General features: G+C 29.8%; 1 protein-coding gene across 1 annotated transcript in view; it reads right to left on the bottom strand.

The window, feature by feature from the left end:
* Positions 1-2,153: 2,153 nt before the first annotated feature.
* LOC142333178 (isocitrate dehydrogenase [NADP], mitochondrial-like) overlaps positions 2,154-22,936 on the bottom strand; it is a 55,776-nt gene continuing 34,993 nt past the window's right edge. Inside the window, exons 6-11 of the mRNA XM_075380127.1 lie at positions 21,382-21,485; positions 17,776-17,933; positions 13,330-13,423; positions 11,972-12,082; positions 8,922-9,092; positions 2,154-6,013 (exon numbers count right to left, since the gene is read on the bottom strand). Coding sequence (XP_075236242.1) covers positions 5,962-6,013; positions 8,922-9,092; positions 11,972-12,082; positions 13,330-13,423; positions 17,776-17,933; positions 21,382-21,485 — 690 coding nt within the window. The 3' untranslated portion in view covers positions 2,154-5,961. The remainder of the gene's footprint in view (positions 6,014-8,921; positions 9,093-11,971; positions 12,083-13,329; positions 13,424-17,775; positions 17,934-21,381; positions 21,486-22,936) is intronic.

The following is a 22,936-nucleotide window of genomic DNA, read 5'->3' as shown; positions in this document are numbered from 1 at the left end:
TAGGAACTTTCGTATGTATCATACTGTTTGATTGACTAGCTACGACGGAGGACTTTTTATTCATTTTTCTCAGCTCTGAGATAGTGGCTGTAAGTGAAGCTACTTGATCAGATAGCATCTGAACAAGTTTTTTAAGTTCATTGCAGGATCCGCACTGCTGATTATTAGCATTTGTAGGAATTTGTTTAGATGTAGCGGTGGCAAAAGATACGTCTGGTTTAACCAGGTTCCGTGAATTGTTTATCTTTTTATATTCTCTACGCGCAGCCGGAAAAGATAGTTTTTGCTCCGTACAGATTTTGAGAATTGCCTTTTCTTCTTTAAAAGTTGGGCAATCTCGGGAGCGAGCTGTATGTGGACCACTGCAGTTTGCGCATTTTTCACTCTCTTCGCAGTTAGTGTCATTGTGACCTTCTTTAGCACATCGAGCACAGATCTTTTTGTACAAGATGTTGTAGTGTGACCAAAACCTTGGCATCTGAAACATCGCCGTGGGTTGGGTATGAATGGTCGTACCCGAACCGAGAGGTAACCCACTTTAATCTTCTCTGGTGGAACAGGGAGATTGAATGTTAATATAAGAGACGGTGTCGGTTCTTCTGTTCCGTTCTGCCGTCTCATTATACGTTTCACTTCTACAACATCTTGGTGGCAAAGCTCGTCAACTATTTCATCGATATGTATATCTAAGAGGTCTCGACAAAAAATTACACCCCTGCTCGTATTTAAAGTTTTGTGGCTTTCAGCACTTATATTTATACCACCCATATTACGGAGACGTAAGATTGATCGACTCTGTTCGTCGTTGAATGTTTCAACCAGAATCGATCCGTCGCGTAATTTCCTGATGTTCTTTGGGGAGCCACTTGCACCTGTTAGAGTTTTATTTATAAGGAAAGGTGAAACCTTTTGGAGGGAGCCACCTTCTTGACTATTTCGGAGAACAATGAATCGGATATTTTTAGTGTTCAAGTTTAACGATTTGGAGTTCTCTTCCATAGGACTTTTATCCTCGTCAGACGAAGCTGATCGAGGTCTCTTCGCAAGACTTAAATTGGTGGTTTTTTCAGATGGACCATCATTGTGTTTGTTATTGGAACTGAAATTTTGGTCCCACGAGTACCGGCGAAAAATGGACCACTCCAGCAGAGCGCACGCGTACTGGAGCTAGAGCTAAATACAACTGGGTTCGCCCTGGTGCCCAGAGGACATCGTTCGAGACTCACTACGTAGAGCCATTCACCCATCGGCACGATTTGTTCCCACCTTGGGTTACGGTTGCGTTTCGTAAGATGTCGCAACACCACCGAGTGTAAATGTAAGAAATATCAGTGTAGGTTGTTGTTGTGTAATTGTGTATGTGTGTATGTTGTAATTTATGTAGTGTTCTTGGTGTAGTATATGTGTAAAATGTAAAGTGTTCCGCAGCTCATTGTATAGTGGGAAGAAAAGCTGCGGAGGCTAGGCCCGTGGGGACGCCAACCCCCAAAGTCTTAAAGAATAAGACTCCCCGTCGGGGAAGAACGGTATTGCTGGTTTCAGCAAGACGGCGCTACATGCCATATGTCTCCAGAAACCGTGGATTTTCTGCAAGAGTTCTTTGATGATCGAATAATAAGCAAGGGCTTATGGCCTCGAAGGTCCCCAGACCTCATAACTCCTGACTACTTTTTGTGGGGCTATATTCAGTCCGAGGCCTTCAAAAACAATCCTCACACTATTGATGAACTTAAAAGTCAATATTACAGACTTTATCATGAATATTTCCAAAGCGACTCTTAAAAAGGTTTCTGCTAATATGCTGAAAAGAGTCCGTGCGTGTATAACCGCAAGGGGTGGGCATTTTGAGAGCATATTCTTTAACAATTATGTAAGTAATAGCTTTTTATTAAATCTCTTTTGTAAGTAACAAATACATTTTTTTTATTCCCTAAATTTCCCTTTCTTAAATTACTTTTAAAATTGGGTAACAGGACTAAAAAATCACTCTGTAGAATAATTAGATCATAATTTAAAAAAAAAAAAAAAAAAAAAAAAATTATTATTTAATCAGATGAAGAACTACAATAAAAAAAAAATTAAGTATTCTGATAGTTGAATACGGTTAAATAATCAGGCAACAAATAATATGATTTTCTTTTATGCGATTAATATGTTTTTAAAAATTTTAATTTGTTTAAATATCTTAAAAATACAAACAATATATTATTAACTAACAATATTACAACTAGAAAATTAATTATTCAAATTATTCACTATTTTTCTATTACTATTTTTTTCCAAGGAATGTATCAGTACATAAGAAAAGAAAATAAAAGTATAGTGTATATATTTAAACAATATCAGAATAATTTTTTGTATACATACATTGAATTTAATTACAGAATTATATGCAACAATACAAAATTATTACAATACAAATTTTTTAAAAACATACGATTGTACAAGTTTTTTTCCTGAGGAAAAGACAATGGCACCAATTCAGTCTTATGTTTGTTATACTTTAGTATTATTTTTATTATTTAAAAGTATTACAAAGTGATCAAAGATAGTCTACAATAAATGTATGAAAGACATCATATCCTAACTTTGTGACGGAAGTATTGTTGTTAAAAATTACATAAACTATTAGTCATGTATTTCTCACATGCTTTGATTATCTGATACGTGTTACACTTTGTGTTTAAATACAATAAAACAAAACTGCTAATATTTTTATAGAAAATACTTTATAATTAATTATATTTTTAATTTCATTGACTTTTTTTTTGGTTTTTTAATAAAAATTAAAGATTAGAAGACATACTGAATGTAAGGAATTATTGTTGGAGGTAAATTTAGTTTTAAAATACAAATAAAATTAATAATATTAAAACAAAAATGAAGATAAAGTAAATAAATTATTAAAATAGAAGACATAATTTAATAACAGACATAGAAGAATTTTATTCATTTTCACAGTACAATTGTACAAAATGAGTAATATAAAATGTGCATCATAAACCAAAGACACCTTTAACACAGAAAACAAATAAAGTAATATTAAAATTAGATTTAGAAATTTTTATAAATTTTTGCGCATAACATAGTGCTTTATGGTTGAGAAACAATGTCGAAGAGAAAGCCAGAACAGAAAGCACAGCGGCTTTCAAAATAGGGTACTGTAAGTGATCATAATTATTTGAAAAAAATCGGTTTGATGACCTTCAAAACGAAGTGACTTTTGAACATGTTATACGGTACACTTTGAATATATGAAGGTCGATATTATCAGTCAATTATCAAGAACAATAAAAAAATTATAATTATTTTATGACCTTAATAAAAATGTAATAAAGTTTTTAATTATGAAAATTAATTGGTATATCAATAATAAAATAGTTACTCCTATGCTGTATAAATTATTATAATAAATACTTAATATCATTCTTGGCAATAAACTGAAAAATAACCAAACTTTTTTAATTACACGCCAATGAAGATATTTAGTGATGTACAGTTGGCAGCATTGTGTTCCGCATAACCTCCTCTGCAACCACATGTTCTTGGATTGTTGATATCTCATTTAGTTTTCACGTTATTGTTATTCGAGTGCAACGTGTTAATAGCGATTTTTGTAATGCATTTTTCATTAGCAATGATACAATGTAAAATTTTGCATGAAACTAGGGAAAACATTCACGAAACTTTTTCAAGTTTTGAAACAAGCTTACAGAGATGATGCTCTGGGTCATACGCAACGATGCGAATGGTTTTCACGCACGATTTAAAAATGGCCTTTACCAAGAAGGCCTTCGATTTCAACTGATCAAACACACGTTTAGTCAATCCCCGATTGACAGAAATTAAATAATCGAGATGGATGATCCAGAGCATCTCTTCCTGACGATTGAACAATTGTCATGTTTATGGAGTTTGATTAATTGGTGACTTTATTAAAGGATTACTTGAGTTGTTTGACGAATATATATTAATCGCTCTGGCCTTTCACATTGTTTTCAATATATTTGATATATAATTGAGCAATGATCTTGATATGATATGATATTTGTCTTCCATATTTGAATAGTTAGTTAGTTAATTGTTCAAATTTGATTCTAATAATACGGGTCAATATGCCAATTGAATATAATTCTATGTTTCTTTAATGAGAAATACATTATACGATAAGTTTATGGTAAATATCACTAGTCGCTTATTTTAAGTTTGTACATTGATGTTTCATTTTTGCTCTTATTTTATTAATTAATTATATTGCTGGTAATCTCTGAGATACGCTTGCCTTTATAGAGATAACTTTCCAATAATTTGGAGTGTTGTTTAAATTGTGTTATTAAGTAATCTAAATTTATTTTGATTGTAAAATAGTAACTATAATTAGTAATATTTAATTGGAATTAAGATTATTATTATTATTAATAAAAAAGATAGGCAGCTATTTCTTTAGTTTTGCATTTTTACAGATGATTTATCTTTAAATGCACACATAAATATTATAATTAAAGTAGGAAACTTTACCCAAATAAACCAATTATATCAAAGTATACAAACTAATAAACAATTCGAAATAAACTTAACACTTTTACTTTTTAACTGTTATGTTTTATAGTTTAACATTTTTCGGATGTTTTTCAATCATACAGGTATCCCAAAAATCACACATTCAATGAAAGTAACTAAAAAAATGGCTGTACATTATAATGACCAACCAGTCCATTGTCACTTCTGAATCTCTGAAAGCTTTCTCACCTTATATAATACCTTTACTTTCAAAACTATTTTTTTGCTCATTATAATATATATATATATATATATATATATATATATATATATATATATATGCACACACACAAATTAAAAACTATTTTAGAAAGCTTTTTTTAACAGAGTTAAATTTATTGGTCATAAAGGGATTATAACGATAAACATTTTATTTATTGATTTGTTACTATAATTATAATGAATACGTATGAATGCAATCAGTAACTCTAACACTAGACTGAACTTCTTCAAGCTAACATCACCTACTGTACAAAGCCTAGATAATAAATGAGAGGTACACAACCAAAAATAATGTATCCAGTATTTTTTCTTCTAGTCCCTCTTAGAGCATATCTATCTAAAATACAATACGCCAATAAAAAGGAAAAAAAATTAATATATATAATTATATTCATAATTCATCAGAGGGATGATGACTCAGATGAGAATGGTGAGTTGATGAACTCTTAACATTTTTAATAAGAAAACAAATGAAGTCACTGAAATTTTTCAATTACCTTAACAGTTCTAACTTAGAGAGAAAGAAGTGTTTGATAAAACCTTTCAATGAATTGTTTTTTTTTTTTTCAATTATGAAGAACGACAAATTCAAAAGAATGCTGTCAGCATTGAATTCTTTGTATACAACTGTGTACAATAATTTTGTCCTGATGCTCCAGCAACATCTCAAACAGACGTAGCATCCTGGTAACTGAAGAATGTAAAATGTCAACGGTCAAGGCCACAATCAGTGATACGATTCTTATAATAGACAGAGACAGAATTATGGAAAAGGTAAAGCTCTCTTTTGTAAAAGTAAATAAAATATAAGTAAGTTATGTACACAGAAAAATTCATATAAATACAACTTAAATGCAAGTAAAAATATGAAATATTAAAACATTTTTTTTAAAAATAATTTAACTTAAATAATAATATAGACATTAACAAATGTATTAAAAATGTAATAATTTATATAGAATTAAAAAAAAAAAAAAAAAACATTTTAAATGATTTCAGTTCTGTGCTGTACAATTTTAAATATTAATATATAAACATTAAGATAAATCAAATTAATAAATTTTGTTTTATGAGTTTCTAATAAATTCCTTAAATAACAAAAGATAATCTGATTTAGATGGTTACAAAAAACATAAAATTAAAGAAAAAAGAATTTAAACTTCATTAAAACAACTTTTTTCATATATTCATACATTCTTCTTTTTTGACATACATTTTTTCAATATGGCTACTGAAACAAGTAAAAATATAAATGCAGATTATATAATACTATGCACTCATTCACTAATAAAATAATTCATACATTTTAAAATCAAGCAGCCTAAAAAATAAAGGTGATCAAAAATAATTATTTACATTGCAATCAAATTACAATAGAATTAATAGGTGTAATGAAATACAAAGTGATGATGTGGTGTCAACACAGATTAGCTTGGTAATAGAACTTTCAAACCTTGATATAATTAATCTAACTGAATAAACTACTAAATAAATAAAAATTAACAAAAATCTGATTATCACAGAAAAAAATTAAAAGGACCATTTATAACTAGCATCATGTATTTGTGATGATCACTGTGTAAGGATATGAAAAACTATCAATTCATTCCCAGCTTCTAGTAAATGAAGTCTGTATAAAAAATTCTTGAAAATTAAATAAACTACAGACCTGTTGTTTATTATTAGTTTTATTTATTAATGAAGCAGTACGTTCAGTATTATTTATATAATAAATATTTTAATTATTTTGTACAATTATTGTATTACACTGATAACTGAAAACATATCTTTTCAAATAAAGATTCTTTATTTTAAACATGTTTGTACCATTTTGTGTGTTGGAAGGCAAGAAATTCGAGCGAAGAAAGTATTTTATAGTCAGGAAATTTCCTCATTCTGCCTTATTCTCCGTAAGCCAATAACTAATTAAAATCACGTAAGCAATCGACTACGCAACAATATGTCTCGTGTCAATAACTCTTCATAATAGCAAAATCATTTTAACACTATGCATTACTTCACACATTATTTACAATTTTAAAATTTAATGGCTATCAGCAAAATAATTGAATGATTATTAATAATAATCAGAATAAATAATAGATAACTGAATGACTGGACTAAGATAGTACAACTGCCAATACTGTTCTAACTTTAATATAATTACAGGTTACCAACAGCATCAACTCTGGTTATCATTTGCTATGAGAAATTTAATAGTTTTTTCAAACTACCTCTTTGTTTAAATGTTGATAAACAATAATTAACAAACTTATAAAGGAGAATAAGAAGTTGTGTGTGTGTGAACCTGCATGTACTCCTCACCAATTTTCCTTGTATAAAATAATTTTAAAACTGTATAAACAGAAATGAAAAATGCTTTTCTAAAACTTAATATCATGAGATATTATAAAACGAAAGCCTTTAAAAAAACTGTTGGAGTAGATTTAATCCTTTATTTCAAATTCATATTTTATTTCATAAATTTCACCCAACTCTCTTTCTATATTATATATTAAGATGTTACCCTCTCAATTGTTCTAAGGTGTACTGAAACTATCAGGTTGTAACAAATCACAGTTAATTGATTTACCCAGAACCCAAAATTGGGATTCTTTTGAGCTAAAGAATTTCTGTAATTCTAGAATAAAAATTTTTAAACTTACTGAAGCCTACATATATACAGGATGCGCAGAAGTACCTCCTACATCTGAAAACATCACTGTACTGTATGCGGTGGGGATATCGAGATGGGTAGAATCTTGCTAGTTAACGGCGGTTCTGCCATTTTTAGTCACTACCATGGCTTGGACAACTTGTTTTGTTGTTGAAGTGTTTATAAAACACAATGAATCTATGATTGTGACTCAACAAGTCTTTTATAGTCTCAGTCGATGTGCTGCCATTTCAGATAAGAAAACAATTTTGCAATGGTTTCTAATCTCCATACAAATGGATCAACATTGAAAAAAAAAACCATCTGACAGACCTCAGACCATTTCAACACCAGAAAATGTTCTGCATGTAAAACATGCAATTACAGTTGTGATTTCTACAACTAGTATAATATGAAGTGCATATGAACAGTAGTATATGAAGAATTCTCCACAGGGAATTTAAAATGCATTCCCATAAAATGGTAATCGTGCAAGAATTAAGTGAGAGGGACCGTATCAATGGTTAAAATTAAAATGAATTTTGGCAGCAGATCCCCCCAGCAACTACAGTTATGCTGTTTGCAATGAAAAACATTTTTATCTTTCAGCGCGAACAAACAAAATTCATTACTGGACCGAGACAAACCTTCATGAACCTGTCCAAAAACTACTGCACAGTCCTCGCATTACCTGTTTGGTGTGCAAAAGCACAAATAGGCGTATGGAGGGGGGGGGGCTTATTTTTTTGAAGATAATGATGTCACAGCTACTGTGACCTCAGATTGATATGTAGAGGATGCTACACAGCTTTCTGCAGCCTAGATTAGATGAGCTTAAAGATTCAGCAGAGGTTTGGTTCCAAAAGGGCTGAACCACAGCTCACACTATACTATGTTCGCTTGCAGTTTTGAGAGCCATGTTTCCTAGTCATCTAATCTCTACGAGGTGACAATGGGTGGCCCTCACAGTCACTAGATTTTACCTCTTGTTTTCTTTCTGTGAGGGTACTTAAAAAAAAATTTTTTTTAGACATCATTCTCAAAGTCTAGATCACTCAAAGGATGAGACATGGCAAGAAATTGCTGTGCCATTCCTCTCGAGATGTGCTGAAGAGTACTAAATAACTTACAATAAAGGCTTTGACAATATAATGCCAACGATGCTCAACATTTGAGTGACAGTTTTCAAAACTTAGTTGAAAAAGACTGCATTAATAAGTTTTGTAAAAATAAAAAGATTTTTTTTAACTCATTTAGTTTTTTTAAAATTAACCTTCAAAGTGTGGGAGTTACTTCTGCCGCACCTATATAAAATAAAAAATAAAATGTTAATATACTAAAACAAACGTTAACCTAAATTATATTTCTAATCAGTACAATATTACAAACAGCCAATTAAAAATATTTTTTAATAAAATGGCTATATTAAATGTTTGTAAATTTTTTAAGTATTAAAAAACATTAAAACTTTTTTAAAAATTACTTTGACAACTTTTTATCTAAAGATTCTTTAATAGCAGCCAAGAAATCATCAGTATTTAAATACATATTTGGTTTTACGTTAGGTAATCCATGGATACAACCGGCTAAATCCTTAGTCATTTTACCTGAATCAACACAATCAACGCACGCTTCTTCTAAGCTTTTAGCAAACCTACAAAACAACATTAAAAAAAAATCATTAAAATTTTCAAACAATCTTTCAAATTTTTTTTTGTTTTTTAGATTAATTTATTTTTTATCTAAAGCAATTCATGTCATCAATTGAAATAAAATATTAATCAGACCCATACTGATATTGCTATATTTCGCAAACCTAACAAACATTTTACATTTTATTTTTACCTTACATTTTATAAAATTACTTTTAAATTCAAGATTTTTTAAAGATAATGAATTAATACTTTTTTAAGAAAAATTTATTTTCAACAAATAAAAAAGTCGGTCCTTAATTTAGCATGCAATTGTTTCAAAGATACTACTAAAAAAACTTTTTATTTCTCATTGCTTATTTAATTGATTTTAATGAAAGAAATATTATTTTATTCAGTTTTATTCTATAATTTGCCTTAAATGTACTATACATATAGAGTTTACCAAACGTATTCTACTATTTCAAGCATTTCTGAAATTGAATTTAATAATAAAAAAATTCATAAACAAAATTTTTCCATACAAATCCAATTTACAGTTTCACAATATTGTCCAAGTAAAAAATAAAAAGGAGCATTTCACATACTACTTACTTACTTAAAATTGCCTGTAAAATACAGAATGACTTAGTCTAAATAATATTGCAATAAATGTTTTTCATACTTTTAGTTCAATTAATTTTTTTGTTGAATAGTAAAATTCATAACTTTATTACAGAAGTTTTTTCCCCAGATTTGTTTTCTTTAATTCATATCCTTGACTTATTTCAACAAAAAAATTTGTAAGAGTTTGTGATAGACATAGTTAAAAATATTCAGAAATTCTGAAAAATTGAATATTACTTCAAATTTAGATGTTTTAAAGTTGTTTTTTAAAACTTATCCATTGTTGCTGCCATAAAGTAATTTTATGCAACACCATTTATATTTATTCAAATATATATATTACACGTACAGATTGGCTGGATGTTACATTAGTTTATTTATTTGTTTTAACATAACTTATTATATACTATTTTTTAAACACTACAAGTCAGATAACAAAATTAATGATCTCATTATATTGTGATGTAGTATTTTTATCTGATACACGGGGATGTTTAATAACATAATTAAGGAGACAGATTGATTTAGAGAAAAAACGGTTCAATCAATGACAATGAAACTTTTTGAGGTTCACACTGGCAACCTGGACACATTTAATCACCTGTTCGATCATAAATAATCAATCTAAACAGAATTTCTTTTGTTGATTTTAGAACATCAGCTCCACTTAAAACATGTACACCAGAAGAGCAACGTTCAGTAATACTTTTGTTATCAGAATGTAAGAAACCAACAGAAATATACTCAAGAATGTTGAAACAGTATGAAGAAAAGTGTTTAAACCGCAGTCATATGTAAGTGGGTGGAACTGTTTAATTTGGGCAGAACTAGTATGACTGATCTCCATTGCTCTGGAAGATCAGTTTTGACTACCAAGTTTTGACTATCGCACTGCAAAATCAAATAAATGATCTTATTCGTCAAGACAGGCGAGTCTAAATTTTCCCAAATTGCTAGTTTGTGTAGTATTAGTGTTGGAATTGTGCATTCAATCATTCATGACATGCTGAATTATCACAAAACGTGTTCGAGATGGATTCCAAGACAGCCGACTCAAGCCCACAAACACCCGGCTTCATATTTGTTCTGATCTCAAAGAACAGTTTGAAGCGAAAGGTAATGACTTTCTAGATAGAATAATAACCTGTGACGAAACGTAGATACGGCAAGGTCTTGAGTGGGATATTCGCATTCACCCACAAAAAAAATTACAATTCATGCATCAGCCGATAAAATGATGTTGATGGTCTTCTGTGACTCCCAAGGCCCAATTTTTAGTGACTATTTAGAAGACCAACATACTGTGAATACAGAGTACTATTTTAACATGTACCAACAGAAAGTGAGACCCATGATAAGGCAAAAAAATCAGGGCACTCTCTCAAAAGATGTGATTCTTTTGCATGACAACACATGCCCCACATCGCTCAGAGAACAGGAGAAACATTTGAGAAGTTGGGTTGGGAGGTGTTACCACATCCTCCTTATAGTACAGACCTCACCCCATCTGATTTTCATTTGTTCTGTCAGCTCAAAGACGTTTTACACGGCAACAAGTTCAACAAAGCAGTACACAACTGGTTCAAACAGCAAGATAAAGACCTCTACGCTGCAGGTATCAGAAATCTTACAGAACGTTAGGACAAGTGTCTAAATGTTGCTGGAGACTATGTTGAAAAGTAGTGTAAGTTTCATTCTCACTGAATAAATCGTTTTTTCTCTACATCAATTTGTATTGTTAATTATTTAATGTCGCTCGTATAAATTCTCAGATAATTTAGATAGCATCATTTACCTGGTTTATTATCATTTACCTGAATTTATATCAGATAAACTATATCAATATAGAGTACCTTCAATTGCTACCATCCTTTGCCTTACCTGCTGACTTGTTACTGGGACACTTGTAGTAACAACTTTCTCCCCAATTTCAGACAACAAATTAATCTAACTTTTTAACCCTTTTTTATTTTTAAGACATTAAAATCCAGTAAGGGAGAGAAAAACAATTAACAGGCCATAGAGAATATTTTAGGAATGTTGAAACAATATCAATATTGAGTCATGCCCATGATATGAAGTTCATTCGTTAGAAAATTATTTTTTTGTGTATTTCAGCACCCAAATATGCTAAGAGGAGTTTTCTGATTTTCTATGGGTTGGCTTTAAAAGGCAGCACTTTACAAAGAATCAGAATTGTTAAAAAAAAAATATATATATATATATACACTTACAAATACAGCAGTAAATCTAATATAACAAATATAAAACTTACTTAGCTAACCCTGGATTATTATCAAGTTTAGCACGATGTTTGAATCCTACAGTCCAAGCGTAAATTGACGCTATAGGATTAGTAGATGTTGGTAATCCTTTTTGATGTTGTCTGTAAGAAATAAAAATATTAACAAAACACGTAATATACATACATATACATTAAGTATATTAACACCAGCAACTTCTGGCTCAATTAAGTCAATATACAACTTAAATAATCAAAATCACAAAATGTAAGTGAAAAATACGCACTTCATTGGCATTTAATACTGTTGAACGCATGTAACATGTTTCTTTGAACTACAAAAACGAAACAATCCTTTGAAACTGTACTATTCACTAGTCAGTAATGTATTGTTTGTTTATTTTTTCTACTTAATATAATATACTTTTTTTATCACTGTTTCAAAACAAAAAAAATTTTTGAACTGAAATCCAATACCAGAAATCATGTTATAATAGATCTTACCTTATTGGTGGATTAGAGGCTTGGTTGAAGAGTTCATCAACCACTAATCAGCTATGAGGTAGTGCCCCAGCCATGATGGTAATTACCATACATAATTCCCATGGTACTACTAATTCAAAGAAGGAACGAAGAGTAAGGAAAAGAGTCAGGAATGAGGGTGAAAAGGGCACTTCCCCACCAGAAAAGGCAATGCAAGACTAATGGAAAACATTAAAAGAAAGTAAAAGTATATTCTGCTGCTGCAGCAATGCAATTTTCTAAGCTATTAATTAACAATATAATTTATATGCAATAGCACAATTGAAATCTTGAATACTAAATACATTTAACAGTTAAATAGGTAAATGAATTCATTACATTAATAAAGGATATTTGTTAGGAATTGCACCAACTTCAACAGTTATACAAACTCATTCTGCTTATTAGAACACTTTCAACAAATTCTCAAGTTTTTTTCTTTACATTACGATTTGGAAATTTACTTATCAACAATTTGCACCACCACCTTAAACGAAAATTATGTTAGAACTTAAAGTAATTTGGTTCAATGTAATTAAATCAGATACTATTGTTCAACAAAATTTGTGCTGTGACTGTAGTGTTAACGCATGTAAAATTGAAGAAACCACAAGTTTTCACCAGTGGCTAAAATATTAGAGGGAATTTTTTTAAATTGTAGGAAAGGCACGATAAGTGGAAGGGTAAAAGAGATGAGGGAAAAGGATAACAGATGAGAGGTGTTAAGATGCTGCTGAATGAAAGGGAAGGTGATACAAAGTAAAAGGTTAGGAAATCAGATGAAGATAAGCAAATATAAGAAATGGCTGAAATGATCCAAAGCCAAACCTCTTAAAGAGATGTAGAAAATATAAAACTGTAATGATTACCTGTAATGTCTGGTGACTGTACCATGAGCTGCCTCAGATTCAATAGTCTTACCATCAGGGCACATCAATACTGATGTCATCAAACCCAATGAACCTGTTAAAAAAACAACAAAAAACCCATAATTTAGACAAAAATGCTAAGGATTTTAGAGGGTACAACCTAAAGGTTTTAAGGTGAACTCACATAAAAATGACAGTTCATTTAAAAAACTGGCACATCCATTTAAAATAACAAACTTTCCATTTTAGGCTTTCTAAGGGAAGTGAGGAATATAGTGGTTTTTTGCGGCATTTTTCCAAACTTACTACCACCAAACCTACCAAAAACAAGAAAAAGTAAACACACACAAACGCGCGCGTGCATTTAATAATAAATTATAACTTATCAGATGGTTTCAGATTTGCATGTGTTATTGTTTTGTATTCTGTTTTATTTTAAGTAACAGTGTCATAATATTGCAAAATGGTTGTTTTACCTGACGAATTAAGAGGGTTATTTTTTTTTCAAGATCCGATCGATCACAAAATTAAAACCACAGTGAAAATAAAAAATTTTTTATTTGTAACAAGCACTTACATAGTTACGCTATTTCTCTACATAATCGCCACTCCGATTTAGACATTTGTCAAAGCGTGGTACCAACTTTCCAATACCTTCGTCATAGAATGGAGCCGCCTGTGTTTTCAGCCAAGTTTATACGCACACAGTTTGCGGTACTGAAGTCTCTCTCACAATGGTGTAGAGAGCTGACCTTGAAATTTCAGGAAACTAATCACTCGATATAGAAATTGTGAACCAACCATTTTCTCGAATCGCCTCATCCACTCGCTCAACGAGATCATCGGCTGACACTCGCTTCCTTCCCTGACCTCCTGCATCATGAACATCTGCACGTCCTGCTTTAAAGTTCCTGCACCATTGACGGGCTTTGCTGTCACTCATTGAAGTTTCACCATACACATTACTTATTCGTCTATGAATTTCAGCCGCATTATACCCCTCAGCCTGAAGAAATCGAATTACCGCACGCACTTCACACTTGGCGGGAGATGCTATTGTTTTGTAGACATGTTTACGTGCTAGCTGCGTGTTCAGAACTAAACGAAGTGACGCGGCGTGATTGAAGGCCATACTAGAGACGCTGCGCAACACATATGTGCAAAGGTTCATCCGATTTTTGCACGGGTTTTTATTTCACGACCGATCGGACATTGAAAAAAAAATAACCCTCGTATTATATGATATATTTATTTCTATTATATATTTCTTATTTATATTTATTTCTATTATTTTCGTAGTAACTTATCTAAATATTTTGTGTTCTTGTTTTATATATACAAATGAACTTCTATATAACGAAGTACCATGGGACTCACAAAAAAGTTTGTTAAATGGAAAATTTGTAAAATAGAATATTACAGTAGTAATACCGCAGTACTGTAATTTTATTTTCATAAAGAAATTTTCAAAAAAATATGTACTGTAAATAAAAAATAAGTTATAAGTTCTATATTTAAAAAATTACTGAAGCTGTTTTTATTTTTTTTTATTAAAAAATGTACAGTATTATGTTAATCCAATAGTTTTTTCAATTCACAATAAAATAAAAAAAAAGTAAAAAATTAATAAACACATTAAATGAGTACAGTATGTTTAAAAGTCGGTAAAACTACTTTCTAAAAAGAAGATTTTTGTTTGAACTGTTTTGTTTCCAAAGATAATTTTATTTTCAAAAAAAGATTCTAAATTATTCAAGCAATTAAGCATAATATTCAGTCCATTTTCAAATAAATGAAGGCCACTTATCATATCAAATGATTGCAATAACTCACCAATTGTAGGCGTAATGGTCATTATACCAACTGTTGCATCTACGTCATCTTCAATTTGTGGGTCCACTAGTTTTTTTGCAACTATGTCCCTAATTATTTCCTTATGGTTAGGACACTATTCCAACATTGAGCATTAGGTATTCATCTAACTGCAGTTCTATATTGCTTTGCAATTTACCCCAGTTATCCTGGAATTTTGAATTTATTTACATCTTCAGTTGTAAAATTATTGTTATTGGTGGCTGTTACTGTCTCATTCTTATTTAACCCGGCTTTTTTAAAAAATTTTTAAATCATTTCAGGGGTTACATCATGAGACTCTAGATATTTCAGTAATACATTCTTATAAAGTTTTTAAATTTTTAACCAAATCACTGTCATCAATAGCTTTAAAAAACTTCATTAGAATCTGCTTTCTGTAGTGAACTTTTAAATTTTCAATTATACTCTAGTCCATCGGTTGCAGTTTTGAAGTCATACCTGGCAGAAAGTGAGCAACAGTAACAGATTTTATGTTTACATTTGCAGGGGATGGGCCGGGCTCTTATCAATAAGTAAAAGAATTTTACATTTTTGTCTTGGCACCTCATCATCAAGTTTTGTTAACAATTTTGTATAAATTTCAGCTGTCATCCAAGCTTTTCTGTTGTAATCATAATCTGTCTTTGTTGTACTTTCACTAATCACCCTCTCTTTGCAGTACTTCCACCAACATAATTTCATTCTTTAAAACTAACGTTTTGTCTGGAAGGCATTTAAAAAATATCATTTTCATTGTATTCATGCAGTAGGTTAGGCAAAATGATTTCCTTTCCGTAAAATCTTTTGTACAAGAGCATGTAATTTAAATTTGTCAAGCCAACCAGTACTAGCTTAAAAATTAGGATAATTCAGTGTATGACATATTCTAAAGCCTTTTTTTTTAATAATGGTTCCCGATACTGGTAAATTTTTTTTCACTAACTATAATTAATCACTTCATTACAGCCTCATCAATATCATCATAAATAGATTTAAATCTCTTTCTGTTATTGTCTAAATTTTCTGCTTTTTTTTTTAATAGAATCTTTATTTTTTAGTAATGTGAAAAGAGAATTCGCCAGTATACCAAAACGAATTGCTGTCTTTCTTCTTACCTCTTTTTTCAACTTCATCAACTATCGGCATTTTTTCTTTGAAACTCAAACACTTCCTTTTGGACATTTTTAATAAATCAAATACACGATAACACCAATATACAGTATACACTGATACAAGACAAATACAAGTTACACATACACGGTACAGTACTGAACAGTTCAATAGAGTACTTTCAAAAAACAACATGAGGAAATGCAGTACTCAAAGCAACAAAAAATGCAATGAACTACTGTACATTCAGTAAGAAAAACAAAATCACCGAAAAACACTACTGGAACAAAACAAAACCACTAAATCTGTATCGTACAGTATGAAGATTAGGACTGAATAGCAATTCACCCACGCATTAGGCTTAATTTTGCAGTAGCGTAAGACAAAGATAAGAAAGGAATGCGAAACAATTTTAGTTGCCGACATACTGTCGCTGGCAACTTCCTGTTGTTTACACAGAACAGTAATTGATAAAAAGTAATGTAGGCCTACGTAAACACAATACAGTACTTTTCATTATTTTTATTCAATTTATTTTTTTGCGATTTTCATTTATTATACACAGTATATATACAGTATTTACAACAAAAAAACTTCACTTGGTAGAGACGATTTGTAATGTAATAATGCTGCGTTTTCATCATTCTCCAAAAATTTTACTAACTGGAAAAATGTTCAATTTAGACGTTCATTATATGGGAGTTTGACTGTGTGTGTATATATATATATACATACACATTGTCACTGAATGCCTTTTGATCTTAGAATCTTATGATAGCCTTGAAAAGGGCTGTTTGGAATTTTATATTGGTGGCCCTGAGAAGGACTATTGAGTCCGATCGTTGGTCTCCAGTGAAGTCAGCTCAGTTTAGCAGGTGGTAGTCAGGGAGTTGCAGCTTTTCCACTGGAATCGGACTGAGTTTTCCCTCAGCAGCAGTCGGGTCCCTAATACAACATCCACTATAGTGATGGCCCCCAAAGCCCCACAGTGTCGGGTTGACACTATGGGGCTCAATTCAAAATTCAATTACAAGTGCCAAACAGAAATCACAGTGCGACCATTTCCAGAAAATAGAATCATCTTATTTATCTCAGGAACCTTTAATTGATAATGTCACTGAAAATGTCGTTATTAATGTAGATGGTGGTAGCAATGATAGTGATTAAAGTGATGATTATGATTTAAATATTAGCAGTGGTGATATAAGCAATGATGAGTTATCAGGAATTGAAATATTATGATTTGATTTGATACGTAGCAGCTCAGATCCAATGTTCAAATGTAGTAAAAAACTACCCGCATCACTTCTTCTTTGTTCTTTCTTCCTTCAACTACATTAATCACATCCTCTTCAAACTTACTGTGGTTTGCAACAAGTTTTATAAATACTTTAGAAAAAAGCTATTGAATGAAAGTACACATTGTTATTATTATAAAAAAAAGTATGTTTCTCCAAGAATTATTTATAAAAATATACTAACCGAAACCTTGAGCGACAATATCTGACTGAACATCTCCATCATAATTTTTGCAAGACCATACAAATCCACCATTTGATTTTAAACATTGAGCAACCATGTCATCGATTAATCTATGTTCATACCATATACCATTTGCTTCGAACTGACTTTTGTACTCTCTGAAACATACATTAATTTATTTAAATCCAAAATAAAAATATAACTCTTTGGTATATAAATTTTGAAAATAATTGAAGTTATTAAGTTTGTAATAATACCTAAGTACTAATAGCACAGAACTCATTAATGGAGAATCTGCAGAAAAAGAACATCTCCCGTCTTGATCTTGTATCATTATTATAGCAAAAATACTTAATTTAAAAAATAAATAATTTATAATTTTTTTAACGTAATTTTACAGTAACTTTTAAATGCTGAAATAAGTTTGATTCGACATAAACAAAACTAAACCTGTGCAAAAGCTTCCGGAACATATTCTTTATAAATCACAGATTAAATGTAGTTACTTTTCATGATAAGTTTATTACTGTCTTATAATAAAGGGTAAAAGGCTTTACTTTAGTTTTTATGTATGTTCAACTTAGGTGTGACTATACTTAGCTTGGGTGCTTTATATCATGAAATTGTCTGATTTTTAGTTTTTAATGAATTATTTTTTTCTAAATAGATTTATTTTTTCTTAACCCTTTGAGGACCAGACCTTTTTTGGAAATGGTTAAAAAAAAATCAAATGCTTAAATTATTGTTGGTAAAAAAATAGTACAGTACCTTTTGGTGACTATTTATAAGTCTGTATTAAAAAAATTATAACATTTTTTACTGCCAATATTTTTTAGCAGTTTTCTTTAGACTGTAAGAAGAAAACGAATCAACTATCAACCAGAAATATTTTTTACGATCATATCTTATTCAAAAATGTTTCTAAAGATTTAAAAACCCAAAAACAGAAATAAAATTAAAATGAGTTTGAAGTCCCTCAACTCAAAATCAAGAAACAAATTTTACTATCAGAATCATAATTTTTAAAATTGTTGTACTGTTTTGTGTTAGGCCTAAAAATTTCATGATTTTAGTAAAAAAATTGGTAAATTTTAGTTAGAATAATTATTATTAAAATAATAATAATTATTTTTATATACCATCCGAATATTAATAGTGATGTCACATGCGACTTTAAACAATAACAAACATAACTAACTTCTCATATGCGAAATTCTATATCTACCATGACAACCAAACATGTGATCAGTACCAACCTCATTTTGACACTGACAAAATTTCTTGCCAAATCATCTTTATCACATAAAATGAGATTGAAAGAAATCACTAGTTGGTCTTTTTAGCATAAAACTGAACCTGATGAAAAATTACCAAGTTATCTTCAAAAGATTAAAAAAAAAATTTTATTTATATATATTTTTTTTATATATAGGTAGATCTGCAACAAAAAAAATACTGCTCATAAGAAATAAATAAGGGCAGGCCAAAATCAAAAAATGATGTCAAGATAAAAAAAAAAGCTGTTTCCAGGTAACAAACAGCAAGAAATTTGAACCTTGTTAAAAATAAGAAATGGTGTATAGACAAAACTGTATACATATATCATGTATACAGTTTAAAAGATAATACAGAGTAAGTTAGTGAAAATTCAAAATTGACTTGATGCAAAAGAATGAATGAACCTATTACTCTTCAAGATTTAGAAGGTGGAAACGCACAAGTGCGCAATAGTTCCACCTGGAGTGCCTCAACTAAAGCATTCTGCTGAAATGTTGGCACTATATTGTAGTAGTATTAATAATACAATGGAACAGATAGTGTAAAAGCCGTAGTTTGTTGCGTACACAGGAAGTCATAGGTAACAAGAAGCCAATCGCTTTCATATTGTTAATCTTCTAGTCTTCATTTCTATATTTTGTATATGATGTTTTTCAATACTCAATCTTCATTCTGCATTTTATAAACAGAATTTTTCAATTTCATAACAACACCTTTTTTTTTATACTACCTTCTCATTCACGTTAACCTTTACAATGCCTAAGCCGTGATCTTAACTGCATATTAGGACAAGAAAAGGCTAAAACGATAAAAGGCTAATTAAGTGCATAATAATGAACATTTGCAACAAAATAACTGAAGAAAACTGAGAATTGTTACGTTCAGAAATTTATGCTCACATAGTTGATTTTTGTGGCACATCTGCCCAAATGATATATAAAACTACAAAACCAAATAAATCAAGAAAAAAAAATTTCAGTATGCCCAGAAAATCTAGTAAAAGAATGAAGAGGTTAACAATGATAACTTTCAAAGATTTACATTAAAAGATATTGTACACAATTTTCAAGTGTAGCATAACACACTTAAAAATTGCCACTTAACACATTATTAGCGGTTTTAAAACAGAACATTCGAATCTGTAGATAAATTACACAGACATACAATTACAAAAAATTCTGTTTATGGATGGAAAACAAGTGAAAATAAAAGAAAAATTTTGGTAGAAAAGCAAGATATATTATATTTCATACAAGCAACAGGTAAAGTAGACTTATCTACACCTGTAAGCTTTGACAGATTAAACTTGATAAGTTAAGGTCTGAAGCGAAAATTTAAAAAATGTAGTGCTGCTAGGAGTCCCAATAGAAATCATTGGTTAATTATCAGAGCAATCAGATATGGGTGAACGAATCAGTAGTGATTTATTAGGAAGTTCCATGACGGGGGCGGTGAGACTTAAGTGGAATCTGTGATATGCTAGGATGAATGTGCACTGTCCTTATTTTATTACTGGCTTCACTTTGGGAGGATTAGAAACATATATAGTGTTTGGGTTGTATTTCATTATTTGTTAGCACTTTAATTGACTGTTGTTATAAAGGGCAAAAGTTAAAATAATTTTCAAAGATCTATTTTAAAAAAATAGTGAACAACGATTGGTATCTTAATCTTTTGTTTATTCTTACATTAGCCATCGCCATTATAAAATTTCACTAACACGAATTATTACTTTTTCATGAACTTATTTTTACAATTACGAGTTAAAATTAAAGATGATTGAATGTTTGCTATGAAATTTCATTTAATTGTAAAATTTTTATAAACTGTTACATCAATTTACTTCAGATTATGGCTATCAGAATGTACTGACCAATATTACAATGAGTTTGTTATAAACATAAAACCAAAACATTTGTAATATATAGAACTTTATGAGGTATTTTTTCTGTTATTATATAAATGTTAATAATAAATATTATAATACATCCATATAATAAATACAAGAATGTTACTTAATAAAAGGATATTCCTCCTTATTAATACACAAATAAAACACATTCATACGTTTGTTATTAAGTGCATACAGATATGTTCGCTTAAAACTTCTGCGATGTGACTAATCCAGTGATGTTTAGTCACTGATTTTTGATTTATACTCAAACTTTCACCTATATGAGTCCTGCTTTTATACCTTAATTGGGCACAGTACTTTTCATATGCTACAACATTTCAATCCCATTTTCCCATGCATAAGTTTTCAAGCGTATATGGTAAGTTGATTTATAAAAAAAAGAAAGAGAAAACGATAATGAACATATAGCTTACTTTTCATAAATTGCTTGAAATATATCCTTGAAACGACCGTCATATTTCTTAAGTATAGTATTCTTTGTTGATAAATACAAAGGCCATTTTTTGTCAAGAGCAACCTAAAAAATAAAATCCAGTGTAAAACACCATTTAAATAATTAATTTCACTTTAAAGTAATTCTACATACAAAATAATAATTAAACTGTTGTAATTACAGAGTTGTAAAAACTGTTTAACTTAATATTAGTTTTATATAATTATAGTTTTAAATAATCCAAATAATTCTATAATATAATTAACTTTATATATTAAAATAATGATAAAGACATGACAGAAAAAAAAAGAAAAATCAATATTTCATTAGGTATTCATCAAGTATATGTGAAAAAATTTTATGCTTTTTTTTAAAGATTATTATGTGTTCACAATTCTTGAAGTAATCTTTCAATGATAAACATAATTCTTGAAAATTATAAATGCTCTTATAAAACTTGAAAACATTAAATTCAATAAAAAAAAGGGAGATGTTTGTAAATTTGGCAGAAAAAGAAATAGGTGCTGAAACGTCATTCCCAAAATAATTTAATGCAACTACTTTCATTCTTATCTAATATTATTTTGTAAAGGTAATAACAGCATACATCATCTAACTCTTTCACAACATAAAAATCAGAAATTAGTTGTCATCTAGTCAGTGACAGGTGTTTTGGTTTCTTATCGAATAAAATGTCTACTATTTAAAAATTATTTTAGGCTGTTTAACGTGGTGAAAACAATCCATAGTAAAACATCATCAGATTTAGTATTCAGTAATTTTCATAAGTATAATGATTGAAATAGCAGTTGATTTTGATTTATGTCATCCAGTTCACAAACTATATTCACCCGAATAAAATCCATTAGATTAAAAGCTTCCACATCTAATGAACATCTCTAATTATAATGAAGATCTTTCATTTTGCTTCAAAATTAAAAAATAAAGACTAGAATAGTTTTTTTTTTTTAATAACATTACAGATTTAAAAAAGTTATCTATGTTGGACATTCAACAAAACAAAGAATTTCTATATATGTTCACAAGGTCTATAAACAGCGTACTTAAAAGAAACATTTAAAGATGTTTAAAAAGGTCATCAACAAAGAGAATTTAAATAATCAAAAATGCCTATAAAGAAATAAAATAACTGATGAAATTATAATACAAGTTTGTTTTTGGTAAGCTGAATCCACTTCAGTAAACTGAAGTAAAATTTTAATTTGTTAAAGGAAAAAGTCAATGAAGTACTGAAATCTGAAAATTAGAAAATGGTAATATCTTTGAAGATGAACGTTTTACAGACTATTTTCAATTTGTTTATAGGATAAAAAATGTCAAATTGACTGTTTAGGCTTTTTTTAAATGCCAGAGGATTTGGATGCCTCACTGTTCTCAAGTCCTTTCTTTTAAACTAGACTGTAACTGCTAGGGTTTGTCAGTTTTTAAAAGAAAATTATGCAATTCGAAAACCGGTATTTTCCAGTAAATAAAACTGGTTTTAAATTTATGCATGACATATATTAATCTACTAC

The sequence above is a fragment of the Lycorma delicatula genome, chromosome 12 (assembly GCF_047948215.1).
Source record: "Lycorma delicatula isolate Av1 chromosome 12, ASM4794821v1, whole genome shotgun sequence".
In the NCBI taxonomy this organism is placed as follows: domain Eukaryota; kingdom Metazoa; phylum Arthropoda; class Insecta; order Hemiptera; family Fulgoridae; genus Lycorma; species Lycorma delicatula.
This window is presented reverse-complemented; position numbering and strand designations above follow the sequence as displayed.